The sequence below is a fragment of the Panthera onca genome, chromosome B2 (genome assembly GCF_046562875.1).
Source record: "Panthera onca isolate mPanOnc1 chromosome B2, mPanOnc1 haplotype 2, whole genome shotgun sequence".
Classification (NCBI taxonomy): Eukaryota; Metazoa; Chordata; class Mammalia; order Carnivora; family Felidae; genus Panthera; species Panthera onca.
This window is the reverse complement of record NC_138343.1, coordinates 138,969,268-138,990,994: the sequence shown is the minus strand read 5'-3', so window position 1 is coordinate 138,990,994 and position 21,727 is coordinate 138,969,268. Positions and strand designations below refer to the sequence as shown.

The 21,727-nt window shown below is 47.6% G+C and overlaps 2 protein-coding genes across 20 annotated transcripts in view; one reads left to right on the top strand and one right to left on the bottom strand.

Annotated features, from left to right (window-relative positions):
- TFB1M (transcription factor B1, mitochondrial) overlaps positions 1-11,034 on the top strand; it is a 79,688-nt gene extending 68,654 nt beyond the window's left edge. For all 3 annotated transcript variants that reach the window (XM_060616987.3, XM_060616984.3, XM_060616985.3), the window contains 2 exons: positions 7,545-7,672; positions 10,673-11,034. In XM_060616987.3, the coding sequence (XP_060472970.1) occupies positions 7,545-7,672; positions 10,673-10,916 (372 nt within the window). In that variant the 3' untranslated portion in view covers positions 10,917-11,034. The remainder of the gene's footprint in view (positions 1-7,544; positions 7,673-10,672) is intronic.
- A 50-nt stretch (positions 11,035-11,084) lies between these two features.
- Positions 11,085-21,727, bottom strand: part of TIAM2 (TIAM Rac1 associated GEF 2) — a 323,817-nt gene continuing 313,174 nt past the window's right edge. For 15 of the 17 annotated variants that reach the window (XM_078447496.2, XM_078447501.2, XM_078447502.2 and 12 more), the window contains 8 exons: positions 18,817-18,996; positions 18,281-18,399; positions 17,148-17,256; positions 16,039-16,097; positions 15,269-15,374; positions 14,270-14,357; positions 13,739-13,893; positions 11,085-12,186 (listed from right to left, as the gene is read on the bottom strand). In XM_078447496.2, the coding sequence (XP_078303622.2) occupies positions 11,594-12,186; positions 13,739-13,893; positions 14,270-14,357; positions 15,269-15,374; positions 16,039-16,097; positions 17,148-17,256; positions 18,281-18,399; positions 18,817-18,996 (1,409 nt within the window). In that variant the 3' untranslated portion in view covers positions 11,085-11,593. Of the gene's footprint in view, positions 12,187-13,738; positions 13,894-14,269; positions 14,358-15,268; positions 15,375-15,429; positions 16,098-17,147; positions 17,257-18,280; positions 18,400-18,816; positions 18,997-21,727 lie in introns of those variants that run through there. The other 2 variants (XR_013555829.2, XR_013555828.2) reach the window with 2 other exon arrangements.

Genomic DNA, 21,727 nt, shown 5'->3' with positions numbered 1-21,727 from the left:
GTAATGCCAGATACTGCCTGAGGCGCTGTGCTGCTTGCTTCTCAAGACAACCCTGTGAGGTCGTAGGAGTCCTCATTTTGCAGATGAGAAAACTGAGCCCCAGAGAAGTGAAGTAACTTGACTAAGGTTGTAAAATGAGTACATAGCAGGAATGGGATGCGGGCCCAGGGTACTGTGATTTTTGAAGCCTTTCGTACACCCCTAGCACTTCCCTGCCTCCACTTAGAGAAGAATGTATTTGTAAATCTCATTAGAATGAGTCTTTTCTTTCTGTGGTAATCTGGATAATGGTGGAAAAAAGAAAAAAACAAAAAAAAAAACCCACATCTCCATGGCTTTACAGAAAAACACTTCTCATTCATGCAGAGTCCGTGACTAACTGTCCAGTGACTCAGCAGTCCATCTATTTTCTTTAAAATGTTTTCATGTAGGTATTTTTAAGAAAAAATTGCATATGATTTCCTTAGTGTGTTTTTCTTCGTAATGATCATTTGAAAGTCAGACAAGCTTTTCTCTTTTCTCTGAATGACCAAATAATTGAGTATTTTAGAAGTAACAACAATACATACTTTTGTATGAGGTTCAGCAGACCTGTGTTTCTCACCCCTGCCCACACAGGGCCATCACGTAGCTTTAAAAAAAGCCCGAGGCCCAGGCCCCACGGCTCTTATTTCATTGGTCTGGGATGGTGCCCACTCACAGCATGTATAAAATGCTGCCCACTTAATTCCAGTGAAAAGTCTGGGTTCTGATTTTAAAAACAGTGTCTTATTTGCTTTCTGTTCAGCTTTGAAAATAATGAAAGTGCAGCATAAGAAAAAGTGGTTACCTATTCCCGTCCCACAGATTTAAAGTGATTGACTTAATCTTAAAATAATGTTTTCTTCGGACCCAGTCTTAGGAAATTAATAGTATCAGCTATGAGCAGGATTAATTCATCATTTCCCTCCATCTTTATGGTCATTTTAGTTTTAAAATAATGCTTCAGGCTGGCCTGAAGACTTTAACTTTGAAGATTGGTAGCTTACAGATTAGTGGGTTGTAGTAAGGACTTTGTTTAAAATGAAGATTTATTTTCATGGTTTCTGTGTGTTCTCAAACGTCCATTGAAGCCAGCCTAATTCTTTTGATTTTTATAGCAAATCAGGTGTATGTTTCTGCATAGAGTACTACCCTCCCCCCCCACGTTTAGCCACATGTGATATGTTCTAAGACCACCAGTGGATGCCTAAAACTGCAGAGAGTACCAGACCCAATATATACCATGTGTTTTTCGTGTGTATACATACCTAAAGGTTAATTTGTTAGGTGCAGTAAGAGATTAACAACAGCAACTAATGACAAAGTAGAACACTTGTAACAATATGCTGTAAGAGAACGTGTGTGAGGTCTCAATATCTTACCGTACAGTAAGATGTCATCGTCATGACGACGATGTGAGCTGACGAAATGCCCGCGTGGTGACACGAAGGGAGGTGAGTGATGTAGGCACTGTGACATAGTGGTAGGTTACTGCGGACCCTCTGGCACTGTAGCAGGAGGAGGGTCCTCTGCCTCCAGACTGAGGTTGCCTGGGGGCAGCCGAAAGCACAGAGAGCAAACCATGGGGGTGGGGGGGGGGCTGCTATGTAAGTTACGTTTGTTTATCAGCTGTTAGCTAATTTTTACCCTTTGTTTCTCCCTTTCATGTCTTCAGAGGAGGGATCCTGAGGACTCGTTTTCTGTTTTCCTCACATGATTTTAGAATATTAAGACTATCTTTGGATTTTGTGGTGACGTTTGCAGATGGATGTAATTTTTTCAGTCTAATAAGCAGTGTAAACATGTATTTGTTACATCCTCTTTGCACATTATTTTGAAGAGCAGGACGGGTTTCTTTAAAACCTCCTCATTTACCGGCCGTATCCAAGATTGTGGGCTGAATGGCCTTCTGTAGGCCTGACCCTCGGCACCGACTGCTTCTCTTGCCTTGTTCCTCTTTGCCTTTCTTCCCTGTGACTGTCTCTCTCTCTCCCTCTCTCTCTCCCCCTCCCTCCCCCCCCCCCCCTCCTGCCCAGCAAGGTGTCCTGCATCCCAGCCCCAGCCCACACTCTGGCGCCCTGGGTGAGTCCAAGAGGACTTTGTGATCTTGCCAGATTATAAAGCTTGCGTCAGCTTGAATCATTTATTTTTTTTTATTTAATCTCTGGTGATAGGTATATAGGGAAGACTCTGAGACCCCAGAGCTCCGTGAGTTAAACTAGCAAGATAAGCAGGTAAAGGGTGAGATCTAGCAGCTGTAGAATCTGCCTTTCAAAAGACAGAATATCTCTGGGGCACCTGGGTGGCTCAGTCGGTCAGGTGTCCGACTTTGGCTCAAGTCTTGATCTCGCAGTTACGAGATCAGGCTCTGTGCTGACAGCTCAGGGCCTGGAGCCTGCTTGGGATTCTGTGTCTCCCTCTCTCTGGCCCTCCCCTGCTTGTGCTCGCACTCTCTCTCTCCCTCAAGATAAACATTAAAAAAAAATTTTTTTTTAAAGACAGAATGTCTTTCAAGTCAGAAACCAGAAGAGCCAGACAACATGAGGATATTTAAAGGAACAACACGTCAGCACAAGGAACGCGGCGGTCTGGGTGCTCGTGGCACATGGACCGGGAGAGTCCGGCCCCACCTGTGCCAGTGAGAGGTCAGGCCCTCAGGGCAGACACCAGTGACCGTGGCGGCCACCAGTCCGTATATGCTTGCTCCCATCCGTGTCGCTCCGCGGTCTTCTGATAGTAACGGGACCTGCATTTAGGGGTAGTTTTGTCGTTTTATATGCACATAGGGGAAGGTAGTGACAAGGTAACTGGAAGATAGCCCCTAGTCTCTTCGGCAGCGTGGCTCCTTGTGAATTAATATATTTGCATCTGTGTTCATTTATGAGTCTTTTCATATTAATATTTTCGAGAGCAGCAGTCCTCATTGAGTGTCTTGTGAGTCCGCCTGGATTGACATTGTCCCTGAAGAACAGGTCGCACTGGGGCGCTGCGAAAGCAGAGGCCGGGCCCTCATGATGGCCCCGTGTGCTACCAGCCTGCGGCCCCAGAGAGCAGGGCCCCTCCAGATGCTGTTTCACAAACCCCAAAGTCATGGTTGGTGGGAAAGCTCATGGTTTTAGGGGTTTTCCCCATGATCGTCCAGGAACTCCAAGTTAAATGTAACAGAAAATCTCAATCCAGTGTTTGTTCTTGTCCCTCTTGTGCTTTGTTTAGAATTAAGCATTCACCTCCCTGAAACTCGTTCCCTATTTTGGGACCAAGAGACCGTGACTCATCTTGCTCTTGTTGTTACACTAGGCACAATTTACATACATACAGTTACTGACATGCCTACATTTACATGCATAATTTACACTGTAAAACACTCTGTCCATTTGCTCCCCCCACATGGGTGTGTCTTTCTTACCCTTAATTCCTCATCACGCTCCCAGCTCACTGTCCTTCGTGCTCATACTTTGAGAGGAAGTACTGACTGTTTTGTGATTCCAAGGAGGAAGAGAAAAAACAACATTCAAAAATATAAAGGAGGAAAAAAAGGTGGGGTGGAACTTCTAGAGAAATTAATACTGTTATAGAAAATACAAATCATAAACTCAAAAAATGTGTGTGTTTATTTTTTGAGAGAGAGAGACAGAGTGCAAGCGGGGAAGGAGCAGAGAGAGAGGGAGACACAGGATCCAAAGCAGGCGCCAGGCTCTGAGCTGTCAGCACAGAGCCCGACGCGGGGCTGGAACTCACTAACTGTGACATCATGACCTGAGCCACTTAACCGACTGAGCCACCCAGGTGCCCCACAAATTATAAACTTTAAAGAAAGATTTGTAGGTATAACAGTGTGTCAGCCTATGTCGAGTACGTTGGGTTCAGAATACCTGGAATGCTGTTAAAGTGTTTGTATTTTAAGGTTTTAAAACTGAAATTCTGTCCTTAAGTTGGCCTTGGGACAAAGATTACAGGCAGAATAAACCAATTATAGGAAATTTGATAGACATTTGTATTTGTAAGTGTTTTTCTACAAAACGTGTAATTCTAGTATCCTAGGCATTAACGACTTGCCGCCCTGTCACCCTTGTCTGAGGAAGTTGTGACTGGAGGCTGTCGTTAGCTCAGTGCAGGGACCTGAAGAGTCAGACGCTGGTGGGTGTGGGATCCAGCCGGACCCTTCCCACTCCCAGCCACGCTAATCTGAGTCAGTACCACCTTGACCTTTGAACCCTCCTCTTGCTGCTCTTGAAGGCTTCTCAGCGATTCCCTGTAGCCCTTTTTCTCTGCCCTTCTGCTCTCTCCCAGTTATGGTTACACTTCAGCCAATTGTAAATTGTTACTTCCTAAACATTTTCCCTTTCTACTGGGTTGTCCCTGAATGGTCTCGAATGCCATCGGAAGTGTGGAGGGCCCTTTCTTAGGGAATGGCTCCTGTTGTTTTCTGTGCCTTTTCCCGGGGTAGTTAGGTAGCTCTCCGCCCTGTTAGGATTCCCCGGCAAGAGCTGGGTGGCACAGTCTTCAGCGTTCTCTGTTCTCCTGTTGATTCGGGATCTGAGTTGGCAACGTCTGAGATTGGAGATTTACTGGCTTCTTATCCCAGGTCTCCCGCAGTGTCATAACCAGTCACACCCTGGACACGCTGGTCTGGAAAATGGAACTTCAGCCTGCAGCCTCGCGCAGCCCCGGCTGCTGCTGTTGAGAAGCATCATCTCAGCTTGGTACAGCATTGATGTTCGAGTGGATTTGAGAGGCAGATATTTTAGATTCATTACAAATCCTTTCATTTGAAATTTTCTTAGGTCATTTTGGTATCCTGATAGACTGAGTTTGGAAAGCTGCTGGCAACAATAAAATAGAATTGTTAAGTGCATCTAGTGCCTACGTATTGGTTGCTTTGTTGTAATGAAGCCCTTTAATAGAGTTAAACTTCAAGGAAGGAAAAATAATGGTTGCAATTTTTAAATAAGCATTCAAATATAAGTAAAAAGCATTTTCGTATCTGTTACCCTAGTTACCAAGCAGCTTTCCTGTAGTTCTAGAGACAATGGGCTCCATCATTCACAGTAATTCCGAAAAGTGCTTTTGGGGGTGGGGGGTGGAAAAGAGGGCGATACAGGAGGTCTTGCAGGGAAGCAGGACACATTACTGGAAGGGCCATTTTCTCAGGGTCCTCCACTAGATAGGAACTGTATTTGATTGTGAGTAGGTATTTTCTTTTAGCTGGGATATACCGTTAGCCCTCTCAACTATCAGAACTACATTCGATCTTTAGAAGTCCGCTACAGTTAGGGTGCTGCTGTATTTGTACAGGGCTTAAGACTTTATGGAAAACCAACGTAAGACATTTTCTATATTTGCAAACACCAACTGTATCTCAAAGAAATAAAATTGGGCAAAAAGAAAACCAAATTTTTTTTTTTAACATTTATTTAGACAGAGACAGAGTGTGAGTGGAGAAGGAACCAGAGAGAGAGACACAGAATCCGAAGCAGGATCCAGGCTCTGCGCTGTCAGCACAGAGCCCGACGCAGGGCCCAAACCCACAAACTGTGAGATCGTGACCTGGGCCCAAGTCAGATGCTTAACCGACTGAGCCACCCAGGTGCCCCCAAAAGGCGGCACCAAATTTTAAAATCCAGAGAAGCTGGAGGTGGCAGTTTCTGTACTGGAAGGGGAATGCATCTATCCCTGTATCGGTGCCTTTATTCTTTATTGTATTTGAACATGACAGAGTTTTGATAATGGCTGGCTGGGGCTTAGATTGTACCCCATTTGCTAAAAGCTGAGCTTCCCTGGAGACAGGCAGGCTGCTGGCTCATAGCTGGGGGCTGTGAAGAGTGGAGTCCTGGAGGCCGGCAGAGAGAGAGGGGCGGATGCCAGTGGGCTCAGTGGGGGGGAGTGGTATGGAGAAGTATAGAGTGATGGGCGAGGCCTAGAACCTTCCTGGACAGCTGGGTTCACTTCTCCATTCCAGAGAAATAGGAGGAAAGGTGGGGATGGATCTTTCCGAGTTTGTGAGCAGAGGCTTTGACCTTTAAAGTCATTATAGTGTTTCGGCTTCTTCCGCTGTCCTCCGCTCAGATTCTTTTTCCTGCCACAGACACACTTTGAGATGAAGCGATCTTTCCCTCCCTGATGACTGACGTGCTCCTGTCCGCCCCGAAGCCACCCCCCCCAGTCTTCATCCTCTCCAGTGCCCTCTCCAACACCCCTGGGCCCTGTTCGTTGGTGGTTTTGTGCACGTCTACAGAAGTCCTGGCCTTTTAACCAAGCCTTTGTTTTCTACAGTACTTGTTGCTGAACTTGGAGAAACTGATGAAGCGACACATAGAACACAATACGAAAAACTTAAAATTTAATGAGAACACTTAACATTAGATAGTCCCTCCCTGAAGTGGAATAACTGTCGGTCCACCCACGCCTTGTCTGTTCCCGTCCACGCGGTCTCACGTCATATGCGAGTACTTCCCCTCCACCCTGAAAACGCTCCATCCTCAGACTGCAGGCCAATTTTGAGGAGTTTTAGAGCCACAAGGATGTTTAGAAGCAAGGCCTCCCAGGAGAACACGATAACCCCTGTGGAATTTTAAAAAATATAGAATGAATTCCTTTTGAAAAGCAGTGGTACCACCCCCCTCCATAAATTGCTAGACTTTCTTAAGCCTCTGAGAGTCTGTGTGATGTTCTAAGCAGCAAATTGAACAACTCCTCAGAGACGAAGGCTTTTGTAGATTATGAACGCACTTCCCACTTGTCAGGCCACGGTCTGTGTCGGGCATTTTTGTGTGTGGCAACTGCTCGGACTCCATTTCCGTCTTCGTCTTTACTTTAATACTATTGTTCCTTTGTTGTTCTGAATATATACTTGTGAATGACCATGAGCCCAGTTTTAGACTAAGACAGGGTATATTATAGACCAACACAGTGACATTTTGGTGGTTTCCATTTCCTATTTAATCCTGCCTGGACCTCCCAGGGCGTTTAAAGTTGCTCCCGAAAGTGACGTGCACATGACGATCGTGAATTCAGTACAGCTGATTAATCAGTGTCTGTACCCAAAATAAGTGGTGTCCTAACTGATTCCCTTTCTGGGGAGTTTAGCACTAAGTGGTCCCTGGGGGGGCCATCTGCCTTCTCTTCTCTGTTTCGAAGCCCAGCCTCATAGAACTGCTGCTGCAGCTTGTTTTTTCTCATTCCAGAGCTAAATAAAACCCTCTAAAGCTGTTAGCTGCCTACTGGCTTTAATGATTATTTGGATTGATCTGAAAAGGCCATTGTAAAACTCCATTTTGAGATCAAGTGATCCTCAAGCACAGGTCTACAGGATGTGCTTACAGAGCAGACGCAACCGTGATCGCTCTGAGCTCGATGCCAAGTGCAGCAACTCACCTGCCCACAGTGGACGAAGGCGAAGCCCTTGTAAAGGTTTACGAAAACTACGCCGTCAGCCACCCATCCGCCTGTGTTTTACTAAGATGAGTTGTTTTAGTCACGAGATTCCCGTGCCACGGAGTGACGTACCTTTGCTCACGACGCAGGTGGACGTGGGCGTGGTGCGCTTCACGCCCCTGACGCGGCCCAGGATAGAGCAGCCATTCAAGCTGGTGGAGAGAGTCGTGCAGAACGCATTTCAGTTCCGAAGGAAATACTGCTATCGAGGCCTGGGGTAAGAATGCCTTCTTCCTTTCAGCCGCGTGCTTTCTAAAATCCTAATACTTTCAAAGATTAAGAACTTCGTTTTCAGGATTCTTCAAGCTGTCTGTGAACGGTCCTCTTAAGGTGAGCAAAGCTTGACTGCCACGAGGAAACAGCAAAACTGTGACTGAACCCTGGGGCCACGGACACATTGCTCGAGCATCAGTACAGCCTGAAACAGCCACAGGTCGGTAATGACCTGCCCTGCGGGGGCCAGGAGTCCTCCGTCAGGGTCGACCGTGCCAGCTGACTTTTACGCTCAGCACTTCTGACCTGTATGCGTGACACCGACCAGCCGGCGTCCACAGTTCAGGTCTGACACTGACGTGGAGCCGCATACACCCCCCAGGTTAAGGGTTCAGGGCCACAAGACCACCCCCGCTTCAGATGCTTGTCGTAAGTCCCAGGTTGCCACTTGTATTTTTTTTTTTTTAACGTTTATTTTTGAGAGATCGAGTATGAGCGGTGGAGGAACGGAGAGGAAGGGAGACACAGAATCCGAAGCAGGCTCCAGGCTCCGAGCTGTCAGCACGGAGCCCGACGCGGGGCTTGAACTCACAAGCCTCGAGATCATGACCTGAGCCGAAGTTGGACACTCAACCGACTGAGCCACCCAGGCGCCCCCGCCCCCTTGTATTTCTGACCCACACGCTATGAATTGGGGATTTCTGGGATTTGTGTGACCACCCCCTGCCCCTGCCGTTTCAGGTTCATTAATTTGCTGGAATGGCTCACAGAACTCAGGAAGACCCTTTCACTTATCAACTTACCATAAAGGACAGAACTCAAGGATGGCAAATGGAAGAGATGTAGGGCGAAGTTTGTGTGGGAGCCAAGGGCTCCTCTCTGGGCTCATCACCCTCCCAGCACCTCACTGTTTTCACCAACCTGGAAGCTCTGTGAACCCCATCATTTAAGGGCTCTCTGGATGTTCCCTTAGGCACAGCTGGTACAGTCACTGGCCACTAGTGATGGAGCTTGGTCTCCAGCCCCTCTCCTCTCCCTGGGGGGCCGGAGGGAGTGGGGGAGGTGAGACTGAAAGTTCCAACCTTCTGATCAGGCTTGTTTCCTTTGGCACCTGTCCACATCCTGAAGCTATCGGGGGACCCGCCAGGAGCCCCCCAGTAGCATCAACTCAGGTATGGTTGAAAAGGAGTTTTATTAGTAATCACAAATATGCTATCACCCCATCCGGAAATTTAAAGGTTTTAAAAGCTCTGTGTCAGAAACGTGGAATGAAGACCGAATGTATTCTCGCACTACTTGGGTTTTCTAAGTGCTTTCTTTCCATCAAGTCGCTCTATGACACAATGAGAACTAGAAGGTAAGTCAACACTGGAGCAGCCAGAACGGCGTCACCAAGTATTCACGCCAGTGTATTTTATTTAACGGGGAGCCCCCGTTCCGCCGTGCTCACTGCTCTGCACATGCACGTGGCCGCTGTCCGCAAGCCCAGCCTGAACATGGCGGCTTACAGTCCACGTGCCCCCAGAGGCCCTGAAGTGAGCACAGTGGTATTTTGTGTCTGGTGGCAGCCAAGAAAATGTTTAATTCGGCCCAAGTAAGGCGGGAAGGTGTGTGTGTGTTTAAAAACTGGGCCTGGCCTTGTAGGCCTGCATCTCCCATTTTCTAAAATCCCCCACTTCTTTTTCTGGTTTTGCGAAGTGTCGCCTCAGCACGTATTTCAGGTACGGCTGGCCAGCTGCATCCTGAAACCGTCCCCGAAAACTCACTCCTGAGGATTTGAGCGGACTGATGGTTCAATCCTGGGCTTGCCGTTTGTGAACTCCAATTAGGCCAGGATTTTTACATCACCGCACAGGTCCTGCTTCTCGAGCGGAGACCTAAGGAACGGAGCTGGCCCGGTGTTGGCTGCGATGAAGGCCGCGGGCCCCTGCCGGGACGCTTCCCCTCCACACAGGCTGTGACGGACAGTTTTATGTGACGGCCCTGATTCGTGGAGGGGAAAAAAAAAAAATCACAAAAAGCACATTTTACTTTTGGAAATCCTGAAATTGGCCTGAGCCCAGAGCTGGCCCTTGTGTTTCCAAGCTAAGTGATGGGCCCCTTCATTTCATATACACAGTCCCCTATGCGGATAGGAACCCCAAATAGCCTGACCCACTTGGACCTCTTGGTGTCCTTTAGTCATATACACCCACAAATTGGTCCCGAGTGATCAAACCCCTCCTTGATATGAAACTGAAACCCCGAGGTCACAGCTTGCCCGGACACTGTAGGGAACGTGGAGTTCTTCACTCCAGGACCATGAGCTTGTAAGGAAAACTCCCATCTCAGCCAGCCATGACCTCTGAGCTCTGTAGAGCCTCCAACTGTTGAGAAAAAAAGAAAATCCAGGGGTAGCTTTCCAACATTTCAGTCAGTTTTGTCATTCATTTTAAAACAGTGGTCTGGCTTGGTTAGATGAAGTTTAAGATACATACTTCAAATCAATTTTAAAGATGCCTCAAGGTAAATCTAAAAGAATGATCTGTTTGCATTCTCACATCACCGGTTTTCTGACTTTGCATAGTAAGGTCAAGGTCATTTTCTGGGGGGTGTAGAGTTCCCAAGGCTAAGTTCAAATTATAGAGGAGAAATTAGACAAGTTTCATATTAAGATAGGTGGCAATTTTTTTAAAAATGAGGCAAATCAAACATTAAGAATGGAACTGAGCAGATGTCACCTTAAATGATACTTGTACTGACGGAGCTGTGGAAAATACCTTCCCACGGGGACGTATGGCACAGGTCACATTAGCTCTGCCTTCAGTGTCCCTCGTACCTGTTGCCTGGTGGCGAGACCGAGACCCCTCCCCACTGGCTCGGAGCCCTGCAGCCAAGCCAGCCAGCTGTCTCTTCCAGCCCCTCCGGTGGTCAGTTGTCAAAACGATGTCATTTTCAAATGAGAGTAGGAGGCATCATGACTTACAGAGTTCCCCAAGTCAGTCTGATTATCTTCTCTTCTCAGGATGTTATTCCCTGAAGTTCAGCGTGTGGAAAGCACTGAGAAACTGTTAGAGTTGGCGGACGTGGACCCTACCCTTCGACCCAGCCAGCTCTCTGTCTCCCATTTTAAGAGCCTCTGTGATGTGTACCGGAAAATGTGTGATGAAGACCCACACCTCTTTACTTATAATTTCAGAGAAGAACTCAAGCAAAATAAAAGCAAAAATCAGGAAAGAGAGAACGACAAGGAGAGATCCCGACGGTAGCTGCCGCCTCAGTGGCAAGCAGCTTTGCGGATGTTGGTTTTCCCGAAGTTGAGCTGCTCAGAGGTACACTCTTTGGTCCACTATGGAAGGACAATAAAAATACGATGACCACGTGTGACTGACTTCCCTTTTACTGTACAACTCGGTAGAGAAAATAATCAAATAACATACAGTACAAGCTTTCTTTTAATATATATACTGCATAGATAGGACATGTTCAGTATAAACAGCATCTATTACAACCTTACAAAAATGAAGTATCTGCACATTGTGCCCCTTACCCACATTAAAATAAATATGCTTTAAATAAAGCAAAAACTAACAGCTCAAAGAAAATGCCCAGAGGATTGGGGAGGGGGGGGGAATGACCTTTTAAAAATTATTAATCACAAATCCATCTTTTTCCACATAAATTAAAATAGACTGCAATTTTAAGGATCCTAAGTCATTTTTGATACCTGCTCAAAAGGGATATAAACTAAGTAATTTACAGATTCTGATCAGTTTAATCTAGTTTTCTGATCTACAATAAATTAAAATAACTTAAATCTTTACAACTATTTCGTGGGAAAACGTATGCTGCACAAAACCCAATAACGAATAGTTTTTCTGCAATTTCCACTTTACCACCAGTTTAAAGGTAAAACAAGCCATTTAACCCGCGTCAGACGGAAATCCTATGACTTTCCGTGGCTCCCTGTTTCGTAAAAACACTCCTCGTTGACCACCGATGTTAAACTCTGGACACTGAATTCTCGCTGCAGAACAGAACTGAGATCGAGGTTGGCATTTTCAGACTGACTGTCGAGGGACTGGTGACGGATCTGTGCCTTGAGCAAAGTTCCCCTGTCCCGTTTGGTGCTGTTGGCTTTTCGTTTAATGGCGCAGAAGTGCCCGCGGACCAGCTTGGGCTGCTCGCCTCTGGGCCGCCGGTCGGCCGGGTTCGCGTCCGCGTCGTCCGAGATTCTCAGTCTCTGGAACTGAATTTCAATGTCTTTGGTAGGGCTGCCCTGCTTCAGGGTCTGATGGTAGTCGTCCTCCTCGTCGCTCAGAATGTCGCTCTCTTTGATGAGGCCGGGGGACAAGTCAGCCGGGCCTGCAGGTGGGGGTTGTGGGGAGTCCTGCGAGCTCCCAGCCGGGGGACAGCCGCTGCTCTGCGTGCTGCTGCTCAGGCTCCCCTCGTCCGAGTCCAGGGAGCTGCCCTTGCTGGGCTCGCCGGGCCACTCGCAGCTCGAGGAGTTCTTGAGGACTTTTAAGGACCTGGAGGAAGCTGCAATGAGAAAATCACGCTTCCCTTCAACGATCGAGAAACAGACTCCACAGTGTGTAATTTCGGCATTGCGCGTTTAAGCGCTAACATCTTAATCCCTTTAGATTTTACCATCTCACTTCTATAAGCAACTATCCTGGGACTTGGGTAAAAAAAAAAAAAAAAAGTAGATACTGCCAATTTTTTACATAGGTTTTTTGAAATTTTATGCTGGAGGGTTTGCCATTTTTATTCTTAATGACCATTTTTTAAAATAACTTTTTTAAATGATTATTATTTTTGAGAGAACAGGAGAGAGGGAGGGGCAGAGAGAGAGGGAGACACGGAATCCGAAGCAGGCTCCAGGCTCCGAGCTGTCAGTGCACAGCCCAATGCAGGGCCCGAACCCACGAACCGTGAGCTCATGGCCTGAGCCGAAGTCGGACGGTTAACCGACTGAGCCACCCAGGTGCCTCGAGGGTTTGGCATTTTTAGATGACCAGTTACCGGAGCTCAGTTGTTTAGCCAGAACAGCAAGCTATAAACTATGACAAGGGCTAGGATTCTTAGTCTGCCAATGGATACATGAAAAAGTTATTAATAAAACCTATGTTCCTTTCTTTCACTAAAGTGCTTTGTAATTTGATAACCAAGATTCTACCGCATTGCTGTGCCTATTGTCTCCCCTTATTTCCCTTGCTGCTCAATTAAAAGTAGAAAAATGCCCTTTATCACTCATGACAACGGCCTCTGTTGGCATTTCTAGCCAACTTTCAGGGATTTAATATGAATAATCATTTGTGTGTGTTTAATTCCTCACTCTTGGGTTGCAGGAAAAAGGGGAGCTCCCAGCTGTGAGGTTTCTATAGACAATAAGTGTGTTTTTGATGGATATAGCTTATTTTGGCAATAGAGGGAAAGAAAAAGTATGCAGTAAATTTGAAGAGGTCAAATTGTGACCAAAATAAAGACAAGTATTTTAAAAGACTACACACAAGATCAAAGATGCTAACAAAATAGTTAATGTCGAAAGAAGGTGAAAACACTGAAATCTTACAGAGCAAGCAGAAAGCTGAAGAAAAGCATGATTTGGAATGTTTGCTTGCTGACTCACTGAGTGGATAAGAATGAGCAGAAGATCTCGGTTCTTCAAGCAATGACTTTCTAGACGCCCTGAGCCGTTCTGAGCACCGGGATGATGGTGGTGACGAAAGCACGCCTCCCCACCCCACCCCACCCCCCGCCCCCCCCATCTCGGTGGAAGAAACAGGTGAGATGGTGATTCTGAGCTGTGTCAGCTGGAGGGAAGATGAGGCCTTGGGCTTGGCAGTGGTTACAGTTTACTACAAGGTCTGGGAGCAGGAGGCAGTTTAGGTATCTTAAAAGGAAAACAACTGCCACCACCTTCTCGCACCGCTCTGTGGACTCGGGTGTCTGCTTCAGAGCTTACGGAGCTCCCCCGGGGAATGTACAACGCGAGGAGGACTTAACTGCCGTGTTACAAGAACATACATCCTCGCAGAGAAGCTCAGAATGTTTTTCTGAATAGACACAAGGCCGACAAAGTTCTCACCTAACTTGGCCGAAACAGGAACTCTGTTCTTAAGAGGTACCAGGCGATCCTTACACGTTTTCTCCAGGGGTAAGTCACACTTTATGTGTCGCCTGAAGTTTTCCCTCAGAATAGATCGAATGACCTTGACGATGCTGGTTTTGCTCTCACTGTCACTGGTGAAGAGAGAAGAGAAAACAGCAGTAACGTCCAGTGTCCTGCTCCAACCCCACGTGCCCTGGTCCTTCGGTGTCATCTGATCTCAGGACAGACCGGCAGCGAGTTACCCAGCCTGTGGGCTCTGTGGTCTCCTCACTTACACTCTTTTTAGAGTGAAAAGTGATGGTTCTTGAAGTGCCTTGGAGAACTAAGATTTGGATGTATATTTAATCAACGTGTTCTATTACAGGCACAGTTGCCGTGTCGGGGGAGGCTGGGTGTGAACCTGAAGTCATCAAAATTCAGGAGGGCACTAAAATTAAACTCCCTTTTTTGAGACCGCGTAATTCGGCCTTATTCCCATCGGCTGTATTTTTTGGAAGTCAGTAGTACCTGCAGCACAGCTGAAAGATGGTTTCTGGCCGTCCTTCTATTTCTGACTTCGTATGGATCAGTTCCCATATGGAATTATTTTCTGTCCCTGTGGAAGAGGAGACAAGGGTCTGCAACTCTGCCAAAGATGTGAAGTTGACAAAAAGACTCAAGTCAAATATTCCCTGTCCCGAGTCTCCTCATTTTCTTCCGTGGCTCATTCTATGTTGGACTTTCACAAATGGTTTTCAAAAGTTAAGTACTTTTTAGTTACTTTTTATGTTTCCTGGTAAAGTTTTCCATCCATCTGAACGTGCTTTCTCCCTAGCCCTGGATTTCACCTCTCTGGGCAACAGATTAAACGGATCCTGTTTTTCAACCCCCTTCCATTCACTGTATTCCTTGGAAGGAACCGAGTACAGGCTGTGCTCAGGTACTTGGGGTAAAAGAGGCCAGCCCAAAGTCAGTTGTTCCAGGAAAGGTAAGCAGTTCACACAAAAAGTAAACAGGGACCCAGGACATTGCCACGTGCCTCAGCCTCTTGGTCCTTTCTGTCACCAGAGGCATTGTCACCGGAACATGGTTAGTCTCACAGGATCTCTGAACATTCTCTAAGGTTGAAGATTTTTTTTTTTCTAATATCACATATAATACCGCTTAATCTTAAGGAATTTTCTGGGATCTCAAAATATTTTTAATTTAAATTTGTAGACCTTTCTTTAACAAATTTCAGGGTATCAAGGATATTAGGCAGAAAAGTGGAAAACCACTGAGTGAAGATAAGGAAACGATGAAGAGACATATTTGGCAAAGAAAAGCCATCCGTTGGCATTTACTTTCCGCAAAAGTGTGTTAAAAAAAAAAAAAATTCAGAACAACCTCTCTTGTCCTCGTTTTCCTTGCCTATAAAATAAAACCCAAAAATTATCCCCGAAGTTTTCTCCTAGTTTTTCATTCCACGATGCAAACAAGTCTCTTTAAAATGCCTTTTCCTGGCATCCTACTGCACAAACCAGTTACCTGCTGTGTTCCCCAGTCTGACTTGAAGCGCGGATATGGGGATCAACCAGCGAAATTTAAATGGATCCAAGTCGGCAGAGCCATGTGCAGGCCGGGAATTCGAGGGCTGGAATATGAAAGCCCCCCCCCCCCCCAAGAAAGGTGTTAGAACATGCTCTCACCCAGAGAGGAGGTGTGCAGGGAGTGGACTTTAAGGTCTCCCCGTGGGCAGGGCTGCCGCGGCCGTGTGAGTGTTCAGGGTGCAGAACCAGATCGGGTCGGGTGTGCTCCCAGTTCTCAAAGAGCTCACGGGGTGCGCGGGGAGAGGGCAGAGCCGTAGTTAGGGGGACAGAGACTTCTAGACGAGCAAGAATGACAACCAGGCCTTCTGTGTCCTCACTGCCTCTGAACAGTCATGACTCTGATGGCTTATCAGCTGATTCAGCTAAGCTGTTGGGTTTGTTCTGAGCCAAGGTAAAAGTGATCTGAAAACAACCAAAGTTACACGGTCTGTCGTGTACGGAGCAAACATGGGCCGTTTTCAGGGATGTGAAAGCTGATTTTCTACGTAAGCCCAGCACAGGCTATTTGGCTCTATCTTCTTTTAAAACAGATGTCATTTGTGGGGAGAACAAGAAATCACCCTGAGTATCTGAGCGGGTTAGTCACCCCAGGAATAAGTCACATTAGTCAAGTGAGGCCGTGGCACTGAGCAGGCTTCTCAGCTCAACGCTGCTAGGAACAGGGAGCCCTGGAAAGGCGGCTGTGATCACAATTACTTCTCGTCTTACCAGTTTCTTCTTCAGTTTGCAGTGTTCTTTATAAACCAGTATGACGGCTCTCTTAAAGACTACGGAAAGGAAAAGAAAAAGAAACGTCTTTCATTGTTTTATACAGATTTTGTCCCAAGGCTGAACTAAGTAAGGCTGAATGTTTTTTTGTTTTTTTTTAATCTGGACATTTATGGGAAATATCCAAATTAAAAAAAAAAACTTTTAATGTTTATTATTGAGAGACAGAGACAGGGCACTTGCGCGGTAGGGGCAGAGAGAGAGGGAGACACAGAATCCCAAGCAGGCTCCAGGCTCCAAGCTGTCAGCACAGAGCCCGATGTGGAGCTCGAACTCATGAACCGTGAGATCATAATGTGAGCCAAAGTTGGACACTTAACCGACTGAGCCACCCAGGCACCCCGAAGCTGAATGTTTTAAAAGAACAAAGCTCTTCAAACTTACGACGCTCTAAGACCCCATTATGCTGGCACAGGAGTGAATAAATGATACCTCCCTCTGGTTGTATTTGAATTATGCAGGTATACCCGCTCACCTAAAAGCAATTATCTGGGGGCGCCTGGGTGGCTCAGTAGGTTGAGTGTCCGACTCTTGATTTCGTGCTGTCAGCACAGAGCCTGCTTGGGATTCTCCCCCCCCCCCCCCACCGCTCACATGGGTGCTCTCTCAAAATAAACATTTAAAAAATAAGAATGGTTATCTGAAGTAGATCTTGGCAATTTTTTAAAAATTCTTGTTTTATTTCACTGAACTCTGAGGACATGGTGTTCATGTCAGTGAGAACACAGGGTCTATACTGGGTCTCAGTGAGAATTAAGACATTTTGAAAAGCGGCAAACAAGATAACAGGTTTCAAAATAGCCTCAAGAGATCTGTTCCTGTAACACTTGGCCAGAACCACTAAGCCAAGCAGAAGGGAGAACAAGATAATGAGTATGCACAGTGACAGCATTTTACATAGTTGGAGGCTGGCTCTGTGAAGTCAAAAGCCCTTATGACAGTGATCCTAACTCTCGGAAACCCGGAGTTAGCCGGGCTGGTGGCTTCAGGAAGTTCTTCATCACCACCAGCCTTTTGTAAGTCCATGCGCTTTCGAATGGCATACTAACCGAACACTGTGAGCTCGAGGTCCTTTCTGGTTTTTCCTAGAGACAGAAATGGATTCAACCAGGAGACTGCAGAGTGCATCAGAAGTTCCCCCATGGAAAGTTCTGTCACCTGTTTCGTAAAAACGAGAGACAAAGACATGGAGACCCCGGGGGGTAGACCGTCTCCCGCTGGGAGCCTGAATCATATACGTATGTCACCGTATACCGGTGACTGCCAAAATACAAGCACCCTCGATCTATTATGGCCCCTGTAAACATGGGGCCTTTAAATAGTGTAAGTTTTGAAAATACGAGCGATGTATCAAACTGTCTGAAAAAGAAGCTAACTGGGAAGGCATTTTGTTCAGTGCACACGTCGTATGTGGGTGAGACACGCCTCGTGACCTACTCCACGGTGCCAGTTCCCTGACAGTTCAAGGCTCTCCTACGTTGTCCTCACTAATACTTACCCAGGGCTCTAGTGCACTCACCAGCCCCGAGCCACAAACTGCTCTGGGCCTGCAAATCAAGAGGCACCAGCGCTGAAACTAATAAACTCAACTCCAGTTGTTTTCTGTCCTTGCCTTTTTCTAGTGAAACTATGTTCCCTCTGACACGTAGCCTTTAAAAGCTCAAGATCCTGATTTAGTAATCAGCCAGAAAAGAGCGAGAGAGAGATGGTGTCACTCTAGGGACAACTAGTTCCGTAAGTAAGGAGGTGGCCACCGATGTCAGATGCAAAGGAAGAAAAGCAGAAAAGCCCTAGGTTCTCCCCACAGGCTGGCCCCCACCCGTGTACTCATCCGGTCTCTGCCAGCTTGCGCCCTCCACAGATGCGCCGGCCTCTGTGCTGAGTCTTGCCTCCTGCCCCACGGAAAGGGAGGAGGAGGGAGGGACGAGCTAAACGAGATTTCTTATTTTCTTCTGTACAGTGTTAAGGTGACAGAAGGTTACATTCTCAAACCGGTGTCCTGAATTTTATGTCACATTTACACTTAAATGGTGTGGCTTATTGTAGTAAGCACTTAGATCAAAAAAACTTTGGGCCCACCCTCCTCCAGGAGAGCCCGAACAGGGCGGCCTGCTCTGGAGGGTGCCTACGGATTCAGTGAACAAACACATCACGCTTCTCAGGATCCGGAAGTCCCACTGACCTCCTTCTCTGTTCCACTCTGCTCCGCCACGAGCTGGTCAAACACGGTCCCGTAATCCTCATAGACCTTCTGCATCTCATTGATGTGGCTTGCTACTTTCTCCATCGCTTTTAGTGCCTCTGAAAAGTAGGAAATCGTCATCTTATTAATTTTAAGGCCTACCAACAGTGGTAAGTTCAAGACTCCGGCCAGGACTCGAGGCTTTCCTTACTAACAGCAGCATTCCTCAGGTGGGGCTCAAACAGCCCGCTGCCATCCAGTCATTACAACGAAGAACCACAGACTGGCCTCCCACTCCGCTTGTCTTCGGAATGAGGCAACACAAAGTATCGCTCATAATAAACGCGAACGCTGACTGGGCACTTTCCACTTGGCAGGTGCTCTGATGGGAGGTTTATGTGAATCATCTCCTTTAATCCCCACTCGGTCACTGTAAGAACTGCGGTCGCCATGTGTGAAACGAGGCCGGGAAGAGGGGCCCCGCGGGCTGGCGGCTGGCAGCCGTGCGTTCACGAGCGCCGCCTCTGTCTCCTCACCTGTCAGGTGGTAGTGCTCCTCGCTCTCGTGGTCCGTCAGCGACACGAGCTCCCTGAGCAGCAGAGGGTACTTGAGCACCCTCTGAACTGGCTTGATGAGGTAGGACTCGAGGGTGGAGGAATGCTGTTTGGTGGGATTCCGGGTGTCCAGAAAAGCCTTGAAGGCTTGATCAGTTTTAGCTACAAGCAGGCAAGGAAAAGACCCTTAGAAGAGCACAGCAGTGTGAACGAAACCCGACTTCATTTCGTTTCTAATGCGGTCCCAGATCGTCTATTCCACAGCCCTCCCAATGGCGTTCTTTACAAAAACCCAAATGCTTCAGCAGGCCCGGCACCCAGCCGTCAACACGGATTCGGCATCACAGCTCTGGGGCCAATCCCACCGGCAAAGGGAGCTTACATAGGCCAGAGAGGAACACCAAGTCGAAATGCAGGAATGTCTGACTTTCGAGACATATTCACATGCAAACCCGTGAGAGAGATTGTTCTAGGTGCCTAAAAAGTGAGTTTCAACCAATTCACAAAGCCACGAAAATGTATCATCCTATATCCTATTCTACGGAAGAATCCCGTAGCAAAATAAACCAGTATTCCACCCCCCCCCCCCCAACACCGTCCTAGCACAGATCATTACTTATTCTGTATACTTAGGGGTTATCTTTTTTTTTTTTTAAGTTTATTTATTTTGAGTGAGAGAGCACAAGTGGGGGGCTTGGTGGGGGGGGGGGGCGGGTGGGAGAAGAGAGAGAGAGGGAGAGAGAGAATCCCAAGCAGGCTCCACACTCTCAACGCAGAAGCCTGATGTGGGGCTTGAACTCACGAACCGTGAGATCATGACCTGAGCCGAATCAAGAGTCGTACGCTTAGCTGACTGAGCCACCGTGTACCCCTTTCTTTCTTTCTTTTAAACTAAATTGATAAACACTGCTGCCTTCACCTCCACAGCCCTGAGCAGTCCAATCCTTCCACCACACGGCACCTCTGTGGGCAGTGAACACTCCCTGTATTCAGAGTCTGACGTCACGAAGAGCACGCACGGGAACCCAACTCCATTTAGTTTTGAGAGAGCCAACGGGTGCACAAGTGGCTGCTTTGGATTCCACCTGCTGACCGTGGGTGACCAGCTGTTTGGAATTCAGCTGATTTGAATGAAATTACACCCTCACCTGGGGTTCTGTTCCAGAGGCAAAACCTACAACTTCTAGGAGGTGCGGTACCATTTTGAATGTGACTACCCAAGTGGATGGCGAGACGATCCTTCAGAACCGAGCAAAGCATTGGTGATGCGCTAACATTACTGTGTATTGACCTTCAAGAAGAAGGCGTTTCTGGGAGGAAACGCCGATGGAGTCAGGTCTCTGTTTAAACAAGTACAAGAGGCAGATTTGGGCTGGAGCTCGTTAACTCCCGGCACTTCGAGACACCGTTTCTTAAACCTGAGCCTGGTCTTCCACGAAACTGGAAAGATCCAGATGTAAACCAAATGACAGGGGCGCATCCGTGGAGCCGGCTAATGCTCAGAGTGTTGGAAAAAAACCTCCACATGCCTTCCATGATACTGCAGAGTCTGTTCCCTGGTCTGGAGAAAGAAACACTGAACAACAACCGTGAGATCCTTTCTGACAATGCCGTTTAGAAGCATATGACAGACAGGAGGGGGCTTAGAACTGAGCTTGGCGGCTACTGCCGTGTTGATGCAACTAAGAAAAGTTCAAATACAGAAGAGTTCTGTCCCAGAAGAGAGCCCTGACTCACTGGCTTCTAGAGTGGTAGCGAATTATAACGGGAGTGAACCGCATGAGGCCACTTGTATTTCTAAAGAAGGCATTCAAGTCCGGGGGGGGGGGGGGGGGCGAGCAGGGGGAGTCATTTTGATCCTAGGAATTTAAGACATGATAACAGTTGAGGTTTCAGCAGGTTCGGGTCTTATCCCCCAGTTCACACCGGAGATGTCAGGCAGCCTGGTAACCTGGTCTGGAGACGGTTCTGATGAACGTAAACAGGACTGCGCACATTTTCATAAGATGCCTGTACTGTCCGAGCCTCAGACACTCCCGTATTTGTCTGATGTTCTCCATACAAACCGAATCGTCGCTGCTCACGACCTCAAGTCCTGTGCACTGATTTTTCCTCCTCTGATCTTCACCACCAGAAGTGTATGGGAGTTCCAAAGACTGGGACAGAGAAGCATCTTCGGAGAGAGACCGATTTGAGAACTGTCGTCTCGTACGTGAAGATGTGTGTGTAACTGAGAGAAGCCTCAGCAACAGAGCCGCCTCAGCAACAGAGCCACCTCAGGGAAAGCAGCATTCCTGGTCTGGGTATTACCGGACCGGACCGAACAGCAGGTTAACGGGACGGTGACGGTAACTGTGCCGCAACATTCCCCACAATATGCGTGCACCTAAAGGAGGTCACGGCTGTCACCGGATCTCCGAATACACTTCCCAGGCTGGGCTGACGGGCTGGCCCGTCACCGGAAGCCCAGGTGGCTCAGGGCGCAGGCCATGTGCCTAAACCTGACCCGCTGCCGGGCAGGAACCCGCACTCAGGCATCTCTCTCAGTTCCACAGAGTGATGTCCGATGGCAGCACGAAAGGGAAGAGTGAGGGCGTCGACCACGCAGGTCTACGCAGACAAAAGAAAATGAGAGTCTTCAGTTAAAGCCACTAGAATAAAGTGAGATGATAAAAATGTGGAGAGAGGCACCTGGATGGCTCAGTTGGTTAAGCGTCCGACTCTTAATTTCAGCTCAGGTCATGATCTCATGGGTTGTGGGATCGAGCCCCACAAATCAAGCTCTGTGCTGACAGCACGGAGCCTGCTTGGGATTCATTCTCTCCCTCCCTCCCTCCCTCCCTCCCTCCCTCTCTCTCTCCCACCCCACCAGCTTGCTCTCTTTCTCTCTCTC